Genomic DNA, 24,824 nt, shown 5'->3' on the forward strand with positions numbered 1-24,824 from the left:
ATTTTTATACTTTTTTTAAAATGCAAATATATGTATACCAATGTTGTATTGTGTTATTAAAATTAGTTATCATGGAAATGTTGACTTTTTTTTTTCAATAAACTAAAAAAAGTGCTTATTTTTGAGGCCTCATAATGATGTTGCACCTCGGGTCTCCAAAAGTATTAATGCGGCCCTGGACATTGCCTGTTTGTAATGCTAGCGGTGAACGCTCATTTTCTGTACTTATACGTGTTAAAAATATTTACACAATTCGTTAAGTCAAATGCATTTGAGAAATTTGTCAATTATGTTCATAGAAAACGATATTGTTGAATTATTAGATTATAAATGTATGATAGATAAGTTATATAGTTATAACTTATAAGGTATATATAATTGATAAATACTTCATTAAGTAAATGTATAAAAATTTATTTGTGAATTACTGAATAGTTTAAAGTCCATATTTCTTATAATTAAGTTTATTTTTATTTATAAATATTTCAGTTACTGGATTTTGAAAATGGATAAAAAGAAATCGAGTTTTCAATATCGCAAACATAAAGTGGAAAGGAAGAAAGTTTGAAAAAACAAGAAGGTGCATTTTTAAAATATCTTTGCTGAGAAGATCGTAATCGCATACAAGAAGAAAATCTTCAAGATTATTCATTGGATAATTTGTCTATAGTTTCGATTAATGAATTGGAGGAGAATTCTACAGATACCAAAAATTGGATTAAAACATCGAAGGAGAAATCTGCAGATCATATGAGTATTGTTGATTCTGAAACTGGTTGTTCTACAGATCCAGTCATAAAAGGATTTGATTTTACAAATTTAAATTATAATGATCCAGCAACTTGGTGTCCTGTAAAATTTTCCAATTACATCAGCTAGTAGTTGAACATGGACCTGAACAGATTCATAATTTTGATTTTCCGAAAGATAACAATAATAGAAGATTTTCAATGACTCATACCTGAAGACTAACGGCGAGACAATGCAGCATTTGTGGTTATTGTATTCAAAATCCATGGATTCTGCATTTTGCTTCTGCTGTTTATTATTTGATCAATGGCAGATTAACCTTGCTAATTTTGGATTGAGGAACTGGAAAAATGCTTCTTCTATTTTAGCTGCACATGAAAAAAGTCAAAGACACGTTGAAAATTACCATAAGTGGAAAGAATTAGAAATTTGAATAAAAGAAAAGAAAACCATTGATGAAGAGAACTTGCTGGTTATTAGAAAAGAGGAGAAACATTGGGTGCAAGTATTAGAACGATTCTTTGCTTTAGTTCGGACGTTCCTCAAAATTTATCATTTCGAGGAACAAATGAGACATTGTTTTGGCATGGAAATTTTTTGAAATTTGTCGAATTTCTAGCCAAATTTGATCCAATATTGAATGAACATCTTTGAAGAATAACAGATAAAGATAGATATGTGCATTATCTTGGAAAAGATATTCAAAATGAAATAGTAAACATCTTCATCAATGTGATAAAAAAGAAAATTTTAGAATCTGTTGTTGCTGAAAAATATTTTTCCATAATTATCGACTGTATGTCCGACATTGGTCACATGGAATAAATGAGCATAGTACTTCGATTCGTAGACACCAGTAATAGCATGGTTTCTATAAAAGAACAATTTTTGGAATTTATAGAAATAAAAAATACCACTGGAGAATTTTTATCAAATGAAATTCTAGGAACTCTAGAAAAATTTTCATTACCAATACAAGATTTATGAGGTCAAGGATGTGCAGTGATGAATTTCGAATATTAACTCGAGAGCAATGTATGTACCCTGTAGTTCACATTCATTAAATTTAGCAGTGAATTGCACTGCTAATACTTTAGATGCCACAGCATTTTTTGACGCGGTACATCATCTATATGTATTTTTTTCCGATTCGACTCATCGATGGGAATACCTCAAAAGACATAAGTAATTTTACATTCGAACCAGTTTGTGATACACGATGGGAGAGTCAAATTGACTCATTAAAGCCCCTAAGATATAATTTGTCCAAAGTTTGCGAAGCACTGCAAGAAATATCTCAAGATGATAGTTTATGTGGATTAAGTGGAAATACCATGAAATTAGATGCAAGTAGTCTTCTTAAAACTTTAAGGAAGTTCAAATTTATCGCATCCTTAGTAACGTGGTATAATATACTTTTTTGAAATAAACTTTACAAGTAAAAAACTTCAGAATACAAGCCTTGATATAAATGGTGCCATAAATTGTATTAATGATGCAAAGAATTTCTTAATGAAAATCTGAAATGAGGATGAATTTGAAAAGATGTTAACAGATGCGGAAAAAATTGCTGCGGTCTTAGGTGTAATGCCTAATTTTGAACAAGAAACAGTTAGACTTAGGGGAAAAAAAAAAAGAAGCAATTTGTGTATGAAGTAGAGGATGAATTCATAACAGATTTTAAACAAAAATTTAAGGTAGATTTTTATTTTTCAATTATTGATATTGCAATTGCATCTGTTGATGAAAAATTCAAGCACATGTCTACAATTAACGAAAAGTTTGGTTTTCTTTAAATATATATGAATTTCAAAAAATTACTTCAGCAGAACTGCTTAAAAAATGTTTGATATTGGAAAATTATTTAACACACAATAATTCTAGAGATATTGGTGGGACAGATTTATGTAGTGAATTATAAATAATAGCAAGGCGAATTCCAGAAAATACTTCCTTATTAGATGTCCTGTCATACATATGCAAAAATAATTTAGAAAATAGTGTTCCAAATGTGTTTATTGCTCTGAGAATTTTTTTCGACATTGCCAGTATCGGTAGCAAGTTTAGAAAGGAGTTTCTCGAAATTAAAACTTACACTCACTCTATGATGGCTCAGGAACGACTCACTGGTCTAGCAATAATATCTATAGAGCATGAAATTGCATCTACAATCAATATAGATGAATTAATTCAAAACTTTACCAAAGCAAAAGCTCTAAAGATTAATTTTTAATAATTTTTGTAGTTAAGATGTAATAATTTTCTTGCTATACAGATATTAGGAGTAATCATATATATACACAAATGTATTGGTTTTGATTTATAAATTTTATATATAAACATTTATATATAAATTTTATATATAAATGTTCATAATGATATTATTTTTATAAATATCCACATGTTGCTTGTGTGAGTAATATGACAAAATATATATACAGCAATCCCTCGATTAGTGCGCCTAATGCATTCTTTAAAACAGGTGCATTAATCGAAAACGCATTAATCAAATATAATAACCTATGGGAAAAAGTATAATTCGTTCCTCAAATTTCTTTTATGAACCTTAATTTTTTTTATAAAAGAATTAAGGTATGTCTCAGGGCCTAGTTAAAGTAAAATCATGAAGCTGAAAGACTATAAAACATATTCAGAATATAAATTTTATTATTCTACTTCTTAACAAAGAATTGAAAACTAACGTAGTTTGGCGGCATTTTGTTTAATTTTTTCATACAATCGACGGTATGGCCCTATTGCCTTTTCTACTCTTCTACAAATTTTACTACTTCTCTATTCATCAGGGTCAGCCTCTGCATTGCTGCTTAAAAACTTTGCTTGTATGAAAAATATTATATGCTGCCGATTGTTATAATCCGCTTGCAGGCAATTTTTATGACCAATCATAAACAGCAGTATTCTCTTTCCCAAATGTTGAAAGATTTCGATGTGTGAAAATTAACGATACACAAATGTTATTAGGCGTTCTGGTCAGAGCTTTTCGACATATTCTCGAATATTATCAATCGACCAACCTTTGCCGGCAAAGGTTGGTCGATTGGTAGAGCCTCTGCTACTAATGGCTTAATTAAGTAAGTTTGAGCACAGTTAGTAGTTGGAAGGGGACCAATCGTTCGATGCTGTTGGCACACTCTCCTTCGATGAGTCTTTGGACTCCCTGGAGGTGTCAAATAATAATAATAATTATTATTCTCCTCAGAATATTTCCACTATAAAATATTTATTCATAAAAAATGCTTAGAAAACTAATGACAAATTCCAGGAACTTCTCACAGAACACAGTTTGGGAAACCCTGGTATACATAGTGTACATGGAAGTAGTGTAGTATGCCATTAAAAATAACTTTGTAAAATGTTTTAAATCAGTAAAATTATTTCATTCTGGTGAGGGATTTTTTTAAAATAGTTAGGCATAAAAATGTATAGACAGAAAATTTTTAAAATCTGTAACATTTATTTTTAAGATGTATATAGGCACACTAATTGAATTTTAGAGATGCACTAATTGAATTTGGGTATCGAAAAAAATGACGCACTAATTACTACATAGAGACATTGTATAGGGACGCCTAAATTTTCTTTGCCTAGGGGCATCAGATACTCTTGCACCGGCCCTGGGCAGGAACCCCATATGAAATAAATCATGATTTTACCTTTTGTGAGTTGTATACATCAATGTATACAGGAAAAATAAAAAGCTGAATATTTTCTTAGATCTTTGGATCTCAAATTGTGTGTGCATGTGTGTACATGTGAAAATAGTAACGATATATCAGCCTGGGCTGGCTGTGTAGTATGTCTGCTTTCTAACCAGCATGCTGTGCATTTGAATCCCACTATGGCTATGACTGTCTTTGAGGAGATGAATTGCCCAGTGAGAGATCACTACCCTGCTTATTTCGAGTCCTGAAGTAGTTAAAAAAAATTCTCTATTTTGGCTCTAGAGCAGAATTTCTGGATTATCTAATCCTTAGTCCACCTTTGGTGCCAATGTATTGTAGGCTAACAAGCCCTTTCTAAGTAGGATTCACATAACTACATATTGTATGTGCACACGCATGTGCACACACATATGCTAGAATTGCATTGGCTAAATGATAAGCAGTAATTTTCACTGCTTATCTGAGTTGATAAGCAGTGAAAATTATATAGTATCTTGACTGAAAATATATTGAAATATTTTGTTTGATATAAATTGAATAGTTAAAGCCAGAGTTAGGAACAAAACACTTTGTATTTAACTGGTTCTTTAGATTATTTATATATAGTTGTTTATTATGTAAAATTTGTAATATTAATGTGAAGGAACATGAGATTTTTAGAATAAATACAAAAAATGAGGCCATGTCATTTTTTGGGGGGAAACAGGGGGGGAGGGTGTTCCCATTGCATAAAAATAAGTACATAAATTTGTCTTTTTTTAAATGTTAATAATTATTTGTTTACCATGTAAAAATGATCTTGCACATCGCATTTTGTAAAACAGTATATTTCAGTTCTTATTAGGATCCCATTAGTATCTGGCTAAACCTTTCGCAATGTATTTGATTTGAGGTTTTTTATTTTTACCTGCTGTTCTGCTGGTTATAAATTGCAGAATTCAGGCATTTTAGCTAAACTCTGGATACACTGGTCCCTTTTTGTATGTATATAAAGTGCTCCTCTGACTGGACAGTTTGATGAAATATGATAATCCATGTGTTAAGGCTTAATGGAGTGAAAAAGCACTGAGAATGGATTAAAAATATTTAATTCTTCCAATAAATATTTCATCTTGGTTATTGAGACATTGTTATGGAGTGCAATATGAGACTTGTAATATACACACACACACACACACACAAGCAACACAAAACTAAGTGAAACACGTGGATAAAAGAATGGAGTCCTAATTTGGTGGGGCACATGTTATTGACCTAGAATGTAAACTGGGATCTCGAAGTATGTGTTTTCCATATTTTGGGAAGTTTAATGCAACCATAATTATTTAAATTGGACTGATTTCTTCCAGCAGCTGCAGATTCCAAAAATAATCTTTCTCTTCTAAATTTACTGTGATGGATATCCAATCATGAATACGTATGTATTTTTTGTGTTCTTCCATGCAGATGTTAACTGATCATCCTGTCTGTCCATAGTAGGCCAACCTGGAGAAACAGGGCACTTTATATACTCCAGGCACAGAGAGAGAGAGAGAGAGAGAGAGAGAGAAGGAATCAGGGACCTCCTCCTAAAGCTAAGCAATATCATAAGGTGCGAAACAACTTTCTAGCTTTTTGAATCCATTCTCTCTGACAGAAAGATCTGGCCCAGATTCCTCCACAATGGTCTTCCACAGTGCGCTGTGTTATCTCCTTCACTCTTTAACATCTACATGTCTGACTTACCACATACCAGCTCAAGCAAATGTATATATGCTGATGATCTCGTGATCCTACACCAGTCTACCTCCTTTGCCAGCCTGGAAACAACCTCGAACACAGACTTTAATATTCTGGAGGTGTACTTCAAGCAGTGGTACCTGAAGCCAAATCCAACAAAAACTGTGCAATGCAGAGGCGAATCGCGACACCTTAACTTCTCTTTTTGTGGCAAAATGGTAGAACATGAGCCTCACCTGGAGTGAGCCTGGACAGAAACTTAACCTATAAAAGGCACATCATCACCAACCTTTCCAAAAAATTAAAAGGAGAAATAATATCATCTCACTGCTTGCTGGAACAACCTGGGATTGCAGTGCTGATGTCTTAAGGTCATCTGCACTAGCTCTTGCATTCTCTGCAGCAGAATACTGTGCCCCTGTCTAGGAAAGAAGTGCGCACATTAACATAGACACCCAGCTAAACTACCATGTGCACAATTAGTGGGACACTGAGGAGCACCCCTCTCCCCTGGCTGCCTGTCCTATCTAACATTGCTCCACCAAATATAAAGTATTTAATAAAATAATGAGCAACCCGCTCCTGCACCAAACTCTCATAAATCCACCTAGTCTTCGCCTAAAGTAAGAAACCCTTTCTGATCCATGGACGAACTCTCTTCAGTTGCCTTACCATCAACACCTAACATGTGGAGAGAACACTGGTCCAATAATCTTCCGACTAATGCTGTCCTGGTTGAAGATCCCTGTGCTCTGCAGCCTGATTTTGCCCTTCCTAAGAAGATTTGGTCATCCATCAACAGTATCAGAAATAACCAGGGCAGATATGGCTACCTACTACATAAATGGAGACTGTTAGATCACCCTTATTGTGACTGTTCCTCTGTGGTCCAAACAATGACTCACATTGTAAATGACTGTCCAAGGTGCCAATTTCATGGTGGTGGCCTCCAGGACATCCATGAGGTAACAGATGAGGCCCTGGATTGGCTTTCTGGTCTGGACATTGACCTGCTTTTTCCATAAGAATAAATAAAAAAATAAACTCTCTCAAGAGGGAGATGATAGGAAAGTTTATGAATATATCTGCCTATGTGGGTGGACTTTGTGTTACTAAAAAGGACAGGTTACCATTGGATAGGTGTGTTAAAAAGGTGATTATACTATTATTAGTTTGTTTTTCCATGGTAAAATAGATTCTAGGGTGAACACTATTGAGGTGAGAGAGGAAAGAGTCTAATGTGTCTGGGTCATGAGGCCAAATGGAGAACACATGTTGTCTACTCCAAATGGAGTGGACAACACTGTGGTAGTATTTAGACTACCCAGACTAGTTTCGACCTTTATTGAGGTCTCTTCAGTGGGAGCCAGGCCCAGTCCTGAAGATACTTTCAGGTGCAAACTTTGTTTGCTCACACTTGGATAAAGGATTAAACTAAATTTATTATAGTCTAGCCAAGTGAAAAATAAACTTTCAACATCTTTCTCTAAATCCAGAGTAATTTAATAAAAAGGTGGTACACTGTTTGGCAACTCCTATAGGTAGAGATGACCTTGCTAATGCTTCTGCCTGGTATCTCCACTTGGGCCTGGCTCCCACTGAAGAGACTTCAATAAAGGTCGAAACTAGTTCTGGGTAGTGGCCGGCCCTTCCCTTAATGCATAACATTATACATATCCGCAAGGAGATATGTTTTGCATTATGGGAGATGCTGAGATAGGAGTTGATGTTAGCTTGGTCCACCTTTGCAACGAGTTGCCCAGTGTTGTACTACCTTACCCCAGTCCTGAAGATATTTTCAGGCACAAACTTTGTTTGCTCACACTTGGATAAAGAATTAAACTAAATTTATTATAGTCTAACCAAGTGAAAAATAAACTTTCAACAAGGAAAACTATTGATTTAGAGTGTAAAATGAAAGTTATCCAGAAGTATGAGAAAGTGAATACGATAGCACGTGACTTGAAGTTATCACATTCCACGTTATCGACAATACTTGAGGACAAAGCTGTGAAAGGTTCCACACCTATGAAGTCTACAATTTTAAACAAACAACGACAGGGACCCATCCATGGCATGGAGAAATTGTTGTTTATGTGGACCTCAACCCAAGAACATGACCCTGACAATCCACAACCCAGCACAAGCAAAGATTAAAAATTGATTTTGTAAATTTCATTTGTATTAATTTTAAATTAATTTTAGATTGTATTTTTGTGTTTACAGTACAGTATGTACAGTATTATTTTTCACATTATGTACAATATACATAATTATAAAGATGATAAAAAGATTAGAAAGTTGTAATAGATATTTCACGGAATGATATGAACACAGATGGATAAGAAAATAACTCTTTATTAACTTAGAAGCTAATATTTCGCTGGTATTATATCTAGCATCTTCAGAGCACACAACACAAAGTTTGTTACAAAAGCAAGACAACCACAATTCGGTGTAACAGTGGGGCTAGTATAAGTAATTGCAGCGTGCAACACAAGACTAAAGTCCTAATATGGCGGTGAAGCTCCAAGACCAGTCTACATATCAAATCATAGATCGAGATCCCACCAATTCACAAAAGAATAAGGTGTGCAAGTTACTGAACAAAGTCACTTCTTGGCCAAAAGAAATTGTCAAAAAACTGAAACCCTTGCACGTTAAAACACCCAGAATATATGGTGCTCCTAAAATACACAAACAAGGTACACCTTTGCGTCCTATTGTAGATAGTATAAACAGTCCTACATATAAACTAGCTAAACATTTAGCGAAATTACTAATCACGTACACAAACAATTCTCCCTCTTTTGTTAAAAATTCTATCCACCTAAAAAGTATTTTAGAAAACCACACCTTAAATAGTTCAGACTTAATGGTGAGTTTTGATATCACCTCATTATTCACTAATGTACCACTGATTGAAACACTTAACTTACTAAATTCGCAATTTCCCCCAGATATATTTCAGCTATTTAAATTCACAGTACAGGCAGGTTATTTTACATGGAAAGGGAAAATATACCAACAATTAGTATGGGTTCCCCCCCCCCCCCCCTTAGCCAACTTCTACATAGAACATCTGGAAAAATTAGCTATCAACACAGCCACTCTCAAACCTATTCTCTGGCTATGCTATGTTGATGTGTTTGCTATTCGGCCACATGGCTCAGACACATTGAATACATTTTTAGTGCATCTAAATAGCCAGCACCCTAAAATCCACTTTACAATGGAACTAGAAGCCAATGACTGCCTGCCCTTCCTGGACACACTGATCGCACATCTTCCAGAAGGTTCCTTATCATTTTCAGTTTATAGAAAACCCACACATACAGGGAGATACTTACACAAACAATCACACTTCTCAACAATATGGTATCTTAAAAACACTAACCCATAGAGCTAGAGCAATCTGTTCCAATGACATTGCTCTCACTGCTGAACTTTCTACCTACATCACACCTTCTTAACCAATGGTTATAATCCCCATAAGATAGATAACATATTAAATGCTACCCAGAAATCCCCCTTTATCTACCACAAAAGACTACAACAAAACTATCACCATCCCATACATTTAAAGACACATCTGAAAAGATATCTAGGGTGCTTAACAAACACCAACTACGCACAATATTCAAACCTTATGTAAAATTAGCAACTCTCATCCATTCATCTAAGGACAAATGCACTCCTTTATCATATCCAGGAGTCTATGAAGTGCCTGTTCTTGCCATCAAGCCTACGGACAGACAGGAAGAACTGTGGACATCCGCCTCAGTGAACACAAAAAATATATCCGACACTTTCACTATGGCAAGTCGGGTCTGGCAGACCATGCTTGGGATACCCTTGCACACAGGATCAATTGGAAAAAAAACAAAAGTAATACACAGAAGCTTCTACAAGTCAGAGAGAGGTTGTTCTTGGAATCAACAGAAGCCTTAAAACATACTCCAAACCTGTATAAATCTACTAAAGATTTGGGAGACAGTCATCCTAAGACCAAATTAATATTTATTACTTTTTATTTTATTTTTTAAAACTTTCTAAGACTATCATTTGGACTACTATTTCAAAACTTCGAGCTTTTTTTTTTTTTTTTTTTAAATCTAGATGGTGCCATATTAGGACTTTAGTCTTGTGTTGCGCACTGCAATTACTTATACTAGCCCCACTGTTACACCGAATTGTGGTTGTCTTGCTTTTGTAACAAACTTTGTGTTGTGTGCTCTGAAGATGCTGGATATAATACCAGCGAAATATTAGCTTCTAAGTTAATAAATAGTTATTTTCTTATCCATCTGTGTTCATATCGTGAAATCTATTACAACATGTCTGATGAACACATAAGCCTATCCACGCGTATAAAAATTAGAAAGGTTAAAGAATACTGTTAATAAATATATGGCCGACATATGGCCAGATCGACTTATGACCTGTTAGCCAGAACGGAAGTCGGTTGTATGTCGATGACCAAGTGTATTTAAAATCTTTAATAAACTTCTCCAGTATATGGATATTATATTTAATATATTTATTTCATATTTATTTATCTGATATTTTCTATATTTAAGTATTTTTAAGATTTTAAGATTTTTTTTTCTTTTTTAGGAGAGTAAATTAATGTACGGGATGATATTTTCTATAAAATCATTTGTGTCAAAGATCTCGCCTACTGACAGGTAAGTCATGTTTTATAGTGTATTCATTTTTATTGTACATACATTTTAATAAATATTGCAAAGTTCTGTTAGTCCAGAAGTAGGTTAACATTATCATATTGTGATCCCAGACATACCATTAGATGGTAATATTACTTGCATCATTCACTGTAATGGGTGCTTCATAGTCTTGCAAAAAAAAAAAAAAAACTTATAAAGCATATATCTTTGATTTAGAGTATTATGCATCTAAATGGGGTACGTTTTAAGTTTTTATATTTGTATTATTGTGTTATATATAAAATGTTTTAGCTTCATGCAATATGGCATATATTCATATAATAAGGAACTTATGGAACATCTTTCATGTGTGGTAAGAAAATTCATTTAGAAAGTGGGGCAAATGGAAACTTTGAAAAACACACTGCAAGCTGCTGCAAAATTCAAATAAGACACTTTGCGACATTTTATAGTGTTTTCCACTACAAACTATTTACAGAAGTTGAGTGTTGTAGTGAGTCACTAACTACTCTTATTACATGAATCATCAGACCTGATGTTTGAGTTGCTGTAACTGTACTTAAAAGTTGATTATTATCATCATCGTTCCTCCACTTTTGATAGGGGTATTTTAGTATCGACAAGTTTGGTATGTTGAACTAAGTTAATGAACAATCAGGCATTTTGAAAATAATAAAAAATGCCTAAATACTACAGTTTTCTTTCTTCTCTTCTATTTTGTAGTTACCTCTGTAGGTTGTATTATTATCTGTATTAAAACGAAACTGAGAAGTGTTTGCGGTGTGTGTGTGTGTGTGTGCGCGTTTATCATACATGTAGGCTAAAAGTTAAAGAGCCACAATTACATGTTCAAAGAGCTGCATGTTGTTGATTTCTAGTATAGAGCTTTTGCAATTAATTCATTTTCAATATTCTCAGTGGTGGCATGTTTTTATTCAATGAGATCAGGTTAGTTCCTCTTTATTACTGTTCCAACTGTTCTTGTGTATTTTTTATCACCATTTTTTGCACTATTTTGATATTGCAATATCTCAACAGAATATTACAATAAAAAAATCAGCAGCAATACACTATAAAAATGATTCTAGGAAAAAAATAAAACCTATTAAACCTATTTCATGATTATTATTATTCAACTTGAATTTATTGATATTGCTTAACCACCTTACTGGCCGTTATGGATCAAATACGCATCCTCATATGCTTCGTATCCATCATATATTTCAATGTAATATCAATGGTATTACAATTTTAATATGCACTTCGTATCCATGGTAACTTGGACGTATGTATACATCCTGGCTGATAGCATGGTTAAAGGGCTTTGAAAGATTCATCCTAAATTGACTTAATGAAGATGGATGGAAGGGGAAGGTGTGGGAGAAGTGCATTCGTCTGCAGATACCTCTGCAACTACCATTATTCAACTGGTTTTCAATCAGTTTGTAATATTTCTTTTGTTTCTTCTCCCTTGAATTTCATCCAAATCAGACAAAATGAAATTATGTGTGTAGAAATGGTACATCTTTCATGGTTTGCAGCTAATCCTCACCAAATTTAAATATTTCTGATATTAAGTTTCTCAGAAAATTTCTACATGGCCAAAGTAAAATGGGGGGTGAGTAGTAAAGGAGTGAGGAAAATAAAATGCTGCACATACTTCTACAGTGGTTGAATTTGTAATTGGAATGATGTGACAAGAAGCATCATTCAGTCAATTTTGAGATTTGACAAAATGGTCCAGTTATAAAATGTTCATCAGCCAGTTTTGAATCTTAAGATTTTGGTTATATATGCATAACAGTATTTCAGTGTATGCATAAAACCAAATATATCTCATGTTAGTAAACTCATAATACACTGATGTCCAAAACCTAAGGTTGAACACTATTTCTGAAGATTACCACACAAATTTAGACAAATCAGCTGGTGGCAATTTGTATAACTGATGATTTTGAGTAGAAATCAGGTTCACATTTTCAATTTTTGAATTGTACACAAAGGGTTCACGTGGCAGCACTCAATTTAAGCACTCCTTCAAACACAATTCACTTAGTGCAGCTAAGCGAATTGTATTTGAAGAAAACTCTTTTTGTGAAGAAATAAAGTTGCAAACTTGGATGTCATGTCTCAAGGACATCATCTAGATGATTTCATGCAGGTAAGAATTATTGGAAAGCTCGAAGAAGGCTGCAGAATTACTGATATTGCTAGAGAGTTTGAAATTTCACATAGCATTGTATCTAGGCTCTGGACAGCGTTTCAAACCAATGGAATGTGTTCCAGATATTTGCTAAGAGGTTGCCCTCGTTCTTACATGGAGCAAGAAGACAGATTTTTGGTTATAACAGAAAAACGTAATTGACACCATGGCAGGTCAGTTTGCAAGTCGGCTCCATTCAAGCACAGATGCACGGATATTTCAACAAACTGTGCCAAGATGTCTGCAACAAATAAGTTTATATGCCTGAAGGCCTGTAGTCTGCATTCCTTTATTCATAGCTCATTGAAGAACACATTTTCAGTGTTGTTGTATCCATAAAAATTGAATAAGACACCAGTGGGTTAATGTACTCCTCACAAGTGAGTAATTTTAGTCTTTCCTTTGATTCTAGATGACACTTGATCTGGAATGAAAGTGGTACTGCTTACCATTGTGAGAATGTTCTTGAAAGGGATAGATACGACAGTATTAGAGTCATGGTGTGGGGAGGCATTATGCTTAATCGATGCACTGAGCTACAGGTGCTGGAAAAAGGGATTATGACTGGTGCATGATATTGCAATGAAGTTCTTCCACATCATGTTCGATTGTTCCTCGGTACTGTAGGTGAAGAATTCATTTTCATGGATGACGGTGGCACACCACATCATACACAAGCAGTGGAGATACTTCTGGATACCAAGAATATTAATCGAATCGAGTGGCCAGCCAGCTGCTCAGATCTCAACCCCATAGAACATGTTTGGGACACAATAGGGAGATACATTGCTGCTCGAAGTTCTTTTCCAGAAAACAAACAAGGCCTTATCCTTGCTGTGAAGGAGTAGTGGTGCAGTTTGCCTAAGCATGGTACAATGTTGTGAGAGCTGCATCGCAGTTTGGGGTGGACATATTCCATACTGAAATGTCTCTCTCTGTATAGTTTTTTGTAAGCACTGTACATTAATTCCTTAAGTGTATATCCTTAGGAAATTCGTAACTTTTGCCAAAAACGCATTGAAATTTAGTTTGTATGAAATTTATAACACTTTTTGTAATATAATTTATTAGTATGCTGTCAATAAATTTATGTCCACATTTGGCTGTAGTTGTGAAAATTTTTTCATATGCAGGTAAAAATTTGTTAGCTTTTGGACACCATTGTAATTGTTTGAATACAATACATCTTTGAAATTGTTCAGAGTTGATTCAGTTGTCAGTATTTCCATTTATATGTGAGGACTAAGATCTGGTGTCTGTGACATATTTACAATATTCACAGTAGGTCATAAAAAAAAGTATTTAAAAATTAGAGAATGATGAAATTTAGACCTGCCAATGTACTCTGTTTTGTCTAGTTTTGCCCACATAAATGGTTGGTCTGATTGAATTGACTGAATAATTGAGCTGTATAAACACACTGCCACAAAGAACAAAATCAAGAAAGATATTGTATCAAGCTACTAATATTTTGCTGGATTTTAAACCAGCATCTTTGGAGCACAAAAGACTTATCACAGTGTGAGGCACTAATTGCAGTAGTAAGTAATTTTAATAGATAGAAGAACCAGTACTTTCTTGGTGACCTCTGGTGGTGGTAAAAATATTTATAGCTGTCCGGATTGAGTTCTTAAAATCCACTGACTTCCATACTTTTGATAAATGAATGTGGCCGTACTTGTTGGGGTTTCACTGAGTATTTCATGTCTGCTACTGATTATAAAATTGTCTCTTAGCCTTTTAACAACTTTTATTGCAGCACTTCAGTTTTTATTTAATCCTTCATGATGGGTATCCAGAGTTGCCATTCTTGTCTCTCCCCCACATGTGTATCAATGACATATGACTTTCTTAACCCTGCAGAGGTCGTGGCTGATCTGACAGATACAAACAAATTGTTTAATATAAATATTGTTACACATATCCAGTGTATAGCTTGGAGGTCATGACTAGCTGCGCATGCATATATTATGAGTGATATTCCACGTGTGGTCAGTTTTGGTTTAACACATGTTATGTAAAGGTGTGTGATATTTGATAGTAAATTGTATCTGAGAGATACTGCAACCTCCGATGTCAGTATAGTATTGGTTTAAGTTTTTTTTTTTATTTACCATTGAAAATGGCTAGAAAAATATATTGATTGGATAATCTCTCAGATGTTGAAAAGATTCAGCGAATGTTACTTGAATCCGATGATAAGAATGATTGTTGAATGCGAAGATGAAAGTAATTTAGATGATGATGATTATGTGAAACTTTATTCAGAAGATTCGGATACCGAACAAGATATTTCTAGTGAAGAAAGTGAAGATGAATTAGACACGAATGAAGAGTATTTTCTTCGAAAGAATAAAGAAACAAAATGGAGGGAAAATGCAATAAGAAAACAAATTAGAAGACAGCTGCAGAATATTTTGTTAGTTCAAACAAACACAAAAAATGCCAAGACAGAACTTGAAACTTGGAATTGCTTTATCACAGGTGATATTTTAGATCTAATCTTATTATATACAAATAAATACATCGATTCTATTTCGAACCAGTATTCAAGAGAAAGAGATGCTAAACGAATAGACAAAACAGAATTGAAAGCATTTTTAGGCCTCTTATATCTAGCTGGTTTACATCGCAACAATCGGCTAAATTTTTATTCTTTATATTTCTTTGTTCAACAATTTCTAGATTGTAACTGAAAATAAATAAACCATCATGTATTATATTTAAATATGGACAAAAAAGCAGTAGTTTACTGACTAACTTCATTTAATATTTGCTGGACAGAACCTCATGCCAAAATTTCTAAATGAATTCTCATTGACATGTTCACATAAAATGTTTCAATATTTCACTTTTTATTTTATTTTTATTTTTTATTATTATTTTTTTTATACAGTGGAACCTCGGTTGTCGAACATAATTCATCCTAAAGGCTGTTCGGAAACCGATTTGTTTGAAAACTGAAACCATTTTTCCATAAGAATTAATATAAAATGGATTAATCCGTTCCTAAATTCCAGATGATTGCTTATTAAACCTTTATAATTTTTTTACTTCATGTATAAAATCGTATACAAAAACAATGAAAATGCATAGTATCTTACACAAAAGGAATAAAGACAATAAATAGATAAAATATAGATGAAAAAGAATAAACACAATAAATAGATAAAATATAGATGAAAAAGAATAAACACAATAAATAGATAAAATATAGACAAAAATTGATCGCCTCTTTATTTCTGAGTATTGTACAGATCATTGATTTTGCCATACCGAACTGCATAGCAAGATCCAAGACACGAATGCCATTTTCATGTTTGGATATGATTTCTTTTTTCATCTCTATCGTGGTTCTAACAACTTTTCTTTTCGCTTTGCTGCTATCACTATTCTTCATTGGCCCCCATGGTGGCTTATTTAATAATAATTTATATAAAAAAAAAAACAACCACAAAATACAAAGAAAATTAAGAAAAGGCACTGTGAATTCAAGAATGTGAATGAGTTTAAAGGGAAGTACGACAGGTATTGTCTGAATAATGGTTAGTATGCAATGTTGGGTTTCCCGTGATGAGCCTTGTTGACTCCATGGAGGCACCTTATAATAATATACAATAGGTGTCTTAAATTAATTCAACAGAAATTCTAGCAGGTGTCTGCACTGAGCGGAGGCTATGATGTAACTGACGCTCTCCCGCCGTAATCTCAGTCCGTGGAGCATGTGGTTACCGATTTGCCTGTTCGGAAACCGATTTGTTCGAGATGAGAGAGAGTCGTTCGACAACCGAGGTTCCACTGTATATTATATGATATTTGTATATTGCAAATTATAAATAAATACTGTTTGTTTGGTTGCTTTAATAAGCACTGCATTTATGTTTTTTTGAAAAAATTTGCAAATCTTTTCTCAGAGTGCAGTTGATTTTTGTTCACTTTTATTTTAAACAAACATTCAAGGTGTAAATTCTGGAATAATGGAAAACAGAGAGAGAGAGATGGCTGGTGGAAAATAAAAAGATCTCAAAGCTTAACCTGTTGATGTAATTAGCATGTTTAATTTTAGTTTGAATTTTGCTCAGACCTTAGGTGCAAGGTGATGAGAGTTTTGACAGAAAGAAGTAATATCCTCTCCCCCATTTCCCCCTTATATATATATATATATATATATACACACACACACACACACACACACACGTATATATAAGAGGTACTCCTTAATGTGGATAATGTTTAATAATTTTTAATAAAAAATGAAATCTGATATGAATTAAATTTATATTTAATTTTGAAACATTCTGCTTTAATTTATTTTTATTAATGTGGAGTTATTATTTCAGTCGAGATGGATTTCTCAGCTTTCGTACCAACAAATACAAGTTAAATTTTTATGAAACACCTTCAGGCTTAAAGTTTATAATGAATACAGATATTAATGCTATGAATGTACAGGAGTTCTTGCATGAAATCTATAGAAAGGTAAGCACTCATTTCAAGTGTTGTGCAACAAATATGCTGTATAAACATTTTTATATGGCACATTTTTTGCTGTATAGCAAATATGGTTGGAACAATTGCTAATCAACATAATACTAAAATGTTTTGTATTCATTATTAGAATTCAGAAATACTTTTGCATATTATGGGCATGTGTGTGTGTGCTTTCTTTGCTTCTCTCTTATAAAAATGGTTGTAAATCTATATAGTGCATTAGTACTGTAGGTGGACCAATGTTTTTATTATTTTTTATTATCTGGCTGCTTTAGAGATCATTTCTGGTTTGTAATAAGCAGGACATTGGTCTCATGCCATGTAATGAAAATCAGAATCGGTTCTCCAGATGTCCATGAGGAGATGTGTTCAGTGCTGAAAGATTAGGGGATAACAGGTATGAGGCACATCCTGATCCATAGGGATGGTCATCTGGTTACAACCAGAAATATCATCCTTATTTTTGATACTCCTGAGCCCGGTTGTCCTGTTAGACTGTACATTCCTAATTCCCTAAGATGCTTCAAATGCCAGAAATGTGGATAGGCCCAAACTGCTTGTCATGGCTCTGCCATTTGTGCCTGATGTGGTAGTAAAGAGCATGATAATCAATCTTGCCCTGCAAAGAAAGCTAAATGAGTAAATTGACAGGGAGATCATCCAGTGCACTCCCATGCATGTCAGAAGTGGAAAGATGGATGAAAGATAAAAACAGAACAAAATATATCAGGATGCAAAAAGGAAGTTAACCACTATCACACCTGTTCTGATAGCTGATCAACTCAAAGAAGATCTTCTGAGATCTTCTTTGAGTTGAACTGCTTCTTATGAGAAGCAGTTCAACTCAAACTGTTGAACTGCTTCTCAAACAGTTCAACAGTTTGAGTAGCAGTTCAACAGCTACTCAAACTCATATGTTTATTTCACCATACCTGAACTTTATGATCGTGACTATTTTACTATTGATAACATCAATCGCACGATGTATGATCTCACTACAAAAATGATTCCATTTGATGAGAACCCACTTGTGAAAAACAATTGTAGCAAGGTTATCACTTAAAGACAAACCACCTGACTGTCTCAGAAAAAAATTCATTGAAAGTAGCTTGAACTTACCCAGTGGTCCTGACACATCTGAAGATGTATTGGATATTTTTCCAGAGGAAGAGATGGATACTGGTTGTCATACTTCCCAAAATCTAATGAGAACTTCATAGAAATCAGACAATCTATGAAGCATAAACAATGGGAAAAGTTTTATTATGGAACTGTTGTGTGTTTTGCCAGAATATCAGTAATATTAAGCACTTGCTATAGAAACACAAACCTGTTTGTTTCTGTCTGCAAGAAACATTTCAAACCCAGTGAGGATCCTACCTTCAGGAATATCACTTTTGTATGCAAGGACAGAACTAGAGATAGTTCTGCTTATGGTGGAGTTGCTCTCCTTGTGGATAGTCATACTCCTTTCCATCATGTTCAGCTTAATACTACTCTGGAAGCAGTTGCAGTTCGTCTGTCTGTGGAATTTCTTATCACAATATGCTCAGTATATTTACCACCAGGTTATGAGAACTTGATAATCTCATATTGAACTGCCTCATCCCATACTCCAAATGGGTGACTTTAATGGACAAAACACTGTGGGATAGTGCCAACACAAATAGATGAGGTCATATCATCGAGCGAAAGCTCGATGATATGATAATAACAGAGCAATTACCTCCTCCTTTATGCTTGCCTGCTCTTAATTTGCAAATGATCTTATAATCTGCTTTCTGCCATGTCGAAGAAAACATAGAGTGATAATTTTCCCATTATTAGCACTGTCTTCACAGGAACCATGACCTCCTACATGGATGCTCATGTGGACCAGACTGACTGGAGTGCATTTCCAAAACTTGCAAAATTTAAGACTGATGCAGTCAGTCAAACACCTATTAATGAAGCAGCAATTCCAAAAACATCATCCTGATTTCCACTTTATTCAAAGTTTTGGTGGAATCCAGAATGCCAAGCAGCCAAAAAAAAGATCAAGATAGAGCATGGGGTATATTTCATAGATACTCTACCACAACAAACTTAATAGCATTTAAACATTCTGGCCAAAGAACATTATGTGAGACATCAGAGTCAAAAACTATCCTGGATCCAATTTACATCATTAATTAATCAAACAACCAGTGCAAAAATTGTATGGGATAAAATCCAGAAGATGAAAGGTAGATACAGAACACACAGATTATCTACCTAATGATAATCTGTGTGTTTTGTGTGAACATAATGGATGTATTATTGCTGATCCCAAAGCTGTTGCAGACACTTTGGGAGAAAACTTTCCAGGATCTCAGCAATTTCATATACTTGATTTTCTAATTTTGAAAGAGCAATAAGCAAAACAGCAGCTAAGCTTTTGTACCAAGGGGATAGAGGCAGTTAGTCTTTTGTTAAGGAGAAAAACTCAAACGAGCATCTCACTCTCTCACACACACAATAGTGCAGTTGGCCGTGATGATATCTATTACAGGGAGGAAGAGTTTCCAGAGCATTGGCATTAGTCAGTAGTCATTGCCATCCCAAAACCATGGCAAGGATCCAGCACAGGAAAACAATTATCATCCAACTACTCTGACCAGCTATCTTTGTAAGGCCCTCGAAAAAAAATAGTAAACACAAGGCTTCTCTGGTATTTAGAAATCAACAAACTTTTTTCCAACAGACAATGTGGCTTTCGTAGAAGCCTTGATATAAACAGACCAGATCATAGAAGATGATCTGGTCTGTTTAGAAACATGTGTAAGAGACACTTTCCTGAAATGAGAACATGTTATTTCAGTGTTCTTTGACATGGATAAAGCTTATGACACAGCCTGGAAATATGGCATATTAAAAGAACTCTTGGTCTGAGAAGACACTGTTATATTTATTTTATCTGCACCATTTGTTATACTTTTTATCTGTTATTTTTCTTTGATTTCTTTATTCTCGTTCACACTCTGTATTTAACTTATTTGTTTATCAACTACACCAATTAAATCCTTTTGAGTGTCAGTTTATGAGTCTTGAACAGAGATAAAGTAAAAGTTATTCCCCTTCTTCTCTGACCAATATTCTTGTCAGTCATAGCTTAAACTTATTAACTAACATAATTTAAATTCCCTACCCTTCGTTGGTCAGAGTTGGGGTGGTTGTTTTCAAAACACACCCCAACTCAACATCACCAAAGTTAAAGATCGGTACTATCAACATAAGAAGCCTGAATGGCTGAGGAATTAGATAAGTACCAGATCGACATAATAGGGGTGACTAAAATAAAAAAACCCAAAAACTGGTGAGATCTTTCTGAGTAATAAATACAAAATGTTATATTCAGGCAATGACAATCAAGGAAAAGAAGGATTAGCCATAGTATTCAACACAAAATACGAGGCTAATCTTCTTGAATGGCAGTCAGTCTCAAGTAGAGTAATGTGGGCAAATATGAGAATGGGGAACTGGACAATGAGACTTATTTGTGCCTATGGTCCCACAGAAGGTTCTACTAAGGTAGAAGTGGAGGAATTTTTTGATGCTTTAGAAAAAGCAACTGACACAATGAAAAAGGAAAAGTTGGTCCTTGTTGGGGATCTAAATAGTAGAGTAGGAAATGAGTGTGAGACATACAAAAATATTTTGGGAAAATTTGGAGAAAAGAGCAAAGCTAATAATAATGGCAAATATCTGTTGGATTTCTGCTCAGGACATGGACTGATTATTACTAACCCCATGTTCCAACATAAAAATGTGCACAAATTCACATGGAGAGAAGAAGCAAGGAATAAGAAAAGTCTCAGTGACTATGCTATTATTGATAGTGATGTTTTCTCCCTGGTGCAGGACACCAGAGTGTATAGAGGATTTGAAATTGGAAGTGATCACTATTTAGTCTTGAGCAGGATAAAATTGAATTTCATATTGAAAAGAATAACATGTAAGAAAGTTTTAAAGTGAATAAAAGTTGAGCAGCTCTCAGATGTGAACTGTAGACTAAAATACATAAAGATTATTGAAGAAAAAATGAAAGAGTTTGAGAACAGGAACCAAACCATGGAGATTCAGCGGCAAGCCTTGAAGAAAAACCCTGATTGATTCATCCAGAGAGGCACGTGGTGAGGTTGTCTGCAAGAATAGAAAAATCAGAACCCCATGGTGGACACAGCAAGTTAAAGAGGCAGTGAAGGAAAAGAAGAAAGCATATCAAAAGTTCCTGGCAAATAAGTCAGCTTGTGCTCTTAGAGAATACAAAGACAAATGTAAGAAAGCTAAACACTGTGTAAAACTAGCTAGACAAATGGCATGGGAGGACTTTGGCAAGAACATAGAAAAGAAATATCAAGAAGGTGGCAAAATATTCTGGAGGTTGTTGAAGCTTAGGAATGGAGGAAAGAGTGCTGTAAAAGGAGTTAGAGAAGATAAAGGTGACATGAAAACGTGAGAAAAAGATATCCTTGAAGTATGGAGTAATTACTTTGAAAAACTGCTAAATGAAACAAGCAGTGATGACAGCACAGTGGTAAAAAACACTGACAGGCATGCAGTCAGGAATACATATCCATACTTGAAGTAGAAAAAGCCATCAAAGGCTTGAAATGTGGAAAGGCAGCAGGAGTAGATGATATTCGACCAGAAATGCTGAAGTATGGTGGTATAAGAGTCTTACAGTGGCTGCACTGCATAGTTCAGAAGGCCTGAGGTACGAATTCCCGATGATTGGAGTAGAGCTCTCATAGTACCCATATATAAAAAGGGAAATAAAACTGAATGTGAGAATTACAGAGGTATTTCCCTACTGAATGTTCCTGGCAAGATTTATGCAAGTATACTTGAGAAACGGTTGAGAAGAATTGTGAAAGAAAAGCTTGGTGAAGAACAAGCTGGATTCAGGCCAAATAGAAGCTGTCATGATCAGATCTTCACTTTACGACAAATAGTGGAGAAATCATGGGAATATAATAAAGATCTGTATTTAAGTTTTGTAGATCTTGAAAAAGCATATGATAAGGTGCCATGAGAGAAGCTATTCAAAACGCTAAAATTGTATGGTGTCAATGGATCATTATATCAAGCAATATTTAGTCTTTATTTGAGTTGTAAGTCAGCAGTTAGAATTGAAGTATAGATAGATGGTTTAATGTTAAATCTGGTGTGAGACAAGGATGTACATTATCCCCTCTGTTATTCATTATCTATATTTATCACATTATGAAGGAAAGTGGTATTAAACATGTTATCAAAATTGGAGATGTTAATGTCTGCTCTTTGCTTTATGCAGACGATGTTATACTTCTAAATAAATCCGCTACAAGTCTGCAAGATTCACTGACTAAATTAAATAACTGTTGTAATAGATATGGTATGAAGGGCAGCAATAAAAAGACAAAGACAATGAAAATAGGTAGAATTGTTGAAAATGTCAACTGTGTTGTGAATGGGGAACACGTGGAACAAGTAAAACATTTCAGCTACTTAGGCATGATTTTTAGTGAAGATGGTAAATTAAATATGGAAATAGACAACAGAATCAACAAAGCTGGTATGGTAGGAAGTCAACTGAATAAATTTATATGGAATAAGAAAGAAATTCTAGGAAAAAAAAGGAAAAATGTTCATGGTAGAATGATCTTAAAAAATGCCGAGGGTAGGGAGGTAACCGAATCAGTCGATATAGTGGAATTACTGAGCGAGCACTTTGCAAGAGTATATCATCCAGGTAGTGACATTGCAGGAATGGAAGAACCAACAGCTTATACTGGAATTGTGATGAATGAAATAGAGGTAACTAGTCTATTACAGAACCTCAATGTCAATACATCTGTGGGATCGGATGGAATACCAGCTTGTGTCATATGTGAAGCAGCTAAAGAATTGTCAGTGCCCTTGACCGTTTTGTTTAATTTGAGCCTCGGGTCTGGGTTAGTCCCAAGGGGGTGGAAAGAGGGGAAAATAGTTCCGCTGCATAAAGGTGGTTCCAAGGCTGCTGTTGAAAATTACCGGCCAATCAGCATAACAGGAATCATTATCAAGGTCTTGGAGGAAATAGTCAAGAGGAAAATACAAGATTGGATAGAAGAAAATGGGATACTGTATCGGGGACAGCATGGTTTTGTGAAGGGTAGGTCATGCCTCAGTAACTTGCTCACGTATTATAGCACAGTGACGGCTGAACTGGATAAGGGTAATGGGTTTACAGTGATTATACTGGACCTTGCTAAGGCCTTTGACAGGATACCACATGGAATTCTAATCAGTAAATTGCAGCATATGGGGGATGGCCATAGGGTTGGTGAGATGGATAGGAGGGTGGTTGACGGAGAGATATCAGAGAGTGGTTTATTCAGGAGTAGAGTCCACAAGACGGCCTGTGACTAGTGGTCCAAGGATCTGTTCTTGGACCACTGCTGTTTAATTTGTTCATTAATGATATAGGAAAGGATCTGAGAGGAACAGTTGATTTGTTTGCGGATGATGCAAAGTTGGGTAGAGCAATAGTGAATGCAGATGACGTTAAAATTTTGCAAGATGATTTTGATAGATTGGAGGTCTGGGCTAAGGAGAATGGATGTCAATTTAATGTGGCAAAATGTAAGGTTATACATTTTGGGGTGAAAAGATTAGCAGCAGTTTACTACAGTGGTGGAACTGTACTCCAGGAAATTGATGAGGCAGGAGATTTAGGAGTGTTGGTGGATAAGGAGTTGAAGTTTAGGGTGCACATTGCAAAAGTGGCCAAATCAGCTCATCAAATCACTTGGTTGCTGAAGAATACGTTGACAAGCAGGTTATTGTTCCTCTGTATTGAGCCTTGATAAGACCCCATCTCGACTACTGTGCCCAGATTTGGTCACCTAGGTTTCTTCTTGATGGGGAGGAGGTGGAGAGGATCCAGAGGCGAGTGACCAAGATGATAGCAGGTCTGTGGAATGAACCTTATGAGAACAGGTTGAGGATTTGTGGGTTGCAAAAATTGGTTGATAGGCGGAGGAGGGGAGATATGATTGAGACATTCAAATTACTGAAGGGTTTCTATAAAATTAATTCAGAAGATATTTTTGAGAACAGGGCTGGTTGTGGGAGGACTAGGGGACATCCATGGAAACTGGGCAAAAGTGTGGTTAGTAAAGGTGTTAGAGCTGGGTTCTTTACTTTTAGAGTGGTGAATGAGTGGAATGCACTCCCAGAGTCTGTGGTGGATGCTGTGACAGTGAATGAGTTTAAGGTGAGGTATGATAGATACTGTATGAATGTCGA

General features: G+C 34.9%; 1 protein-coding gene across 3 annotated transcripts in view; it reads left to right on the forward strand.

Moving 5' to 3' along the window:
* Positions 1–24,824, forward strand: part of Bet5 (blocked early in transport 5) — a 92,719-nt gene that overhangs the window by 56,936 nt on the left and 10,959 nt on the right. For all 3 annotated transcript variants that reach the window (XM_090411070.1, XM_090411071.1, XM_090411069.1), the window contains exons 3-4: positions 10,770–10,840; positions 17,384–17,522. In XM_090411070.1, the coding sequence (XP_090267196.1) occupies positions 10,770–10,840; positions 17,384–17,522 (210 nt within the window). The remainder of the gene's footprint in view (positions 1–10,769; positions 10,841–17,383; positions 17,523–24,824) is intronic.

This window comes from Typopeltis vanoorti, chromosome 21, assembly GCF_054136105.1.
Source record: "Typopeltis vanoorti isolate ZY-2024b chromosome 21, IOZ_Tvanoo_1.0, whole genome shotgun sequence".
NCBI classification, from domain to species: Eukaryota; Metazoa; Arthropoda; class Arachnida; order Uropygi; family Thelyphonidae; genus Typopeltis; species Typopeltis vanoorti.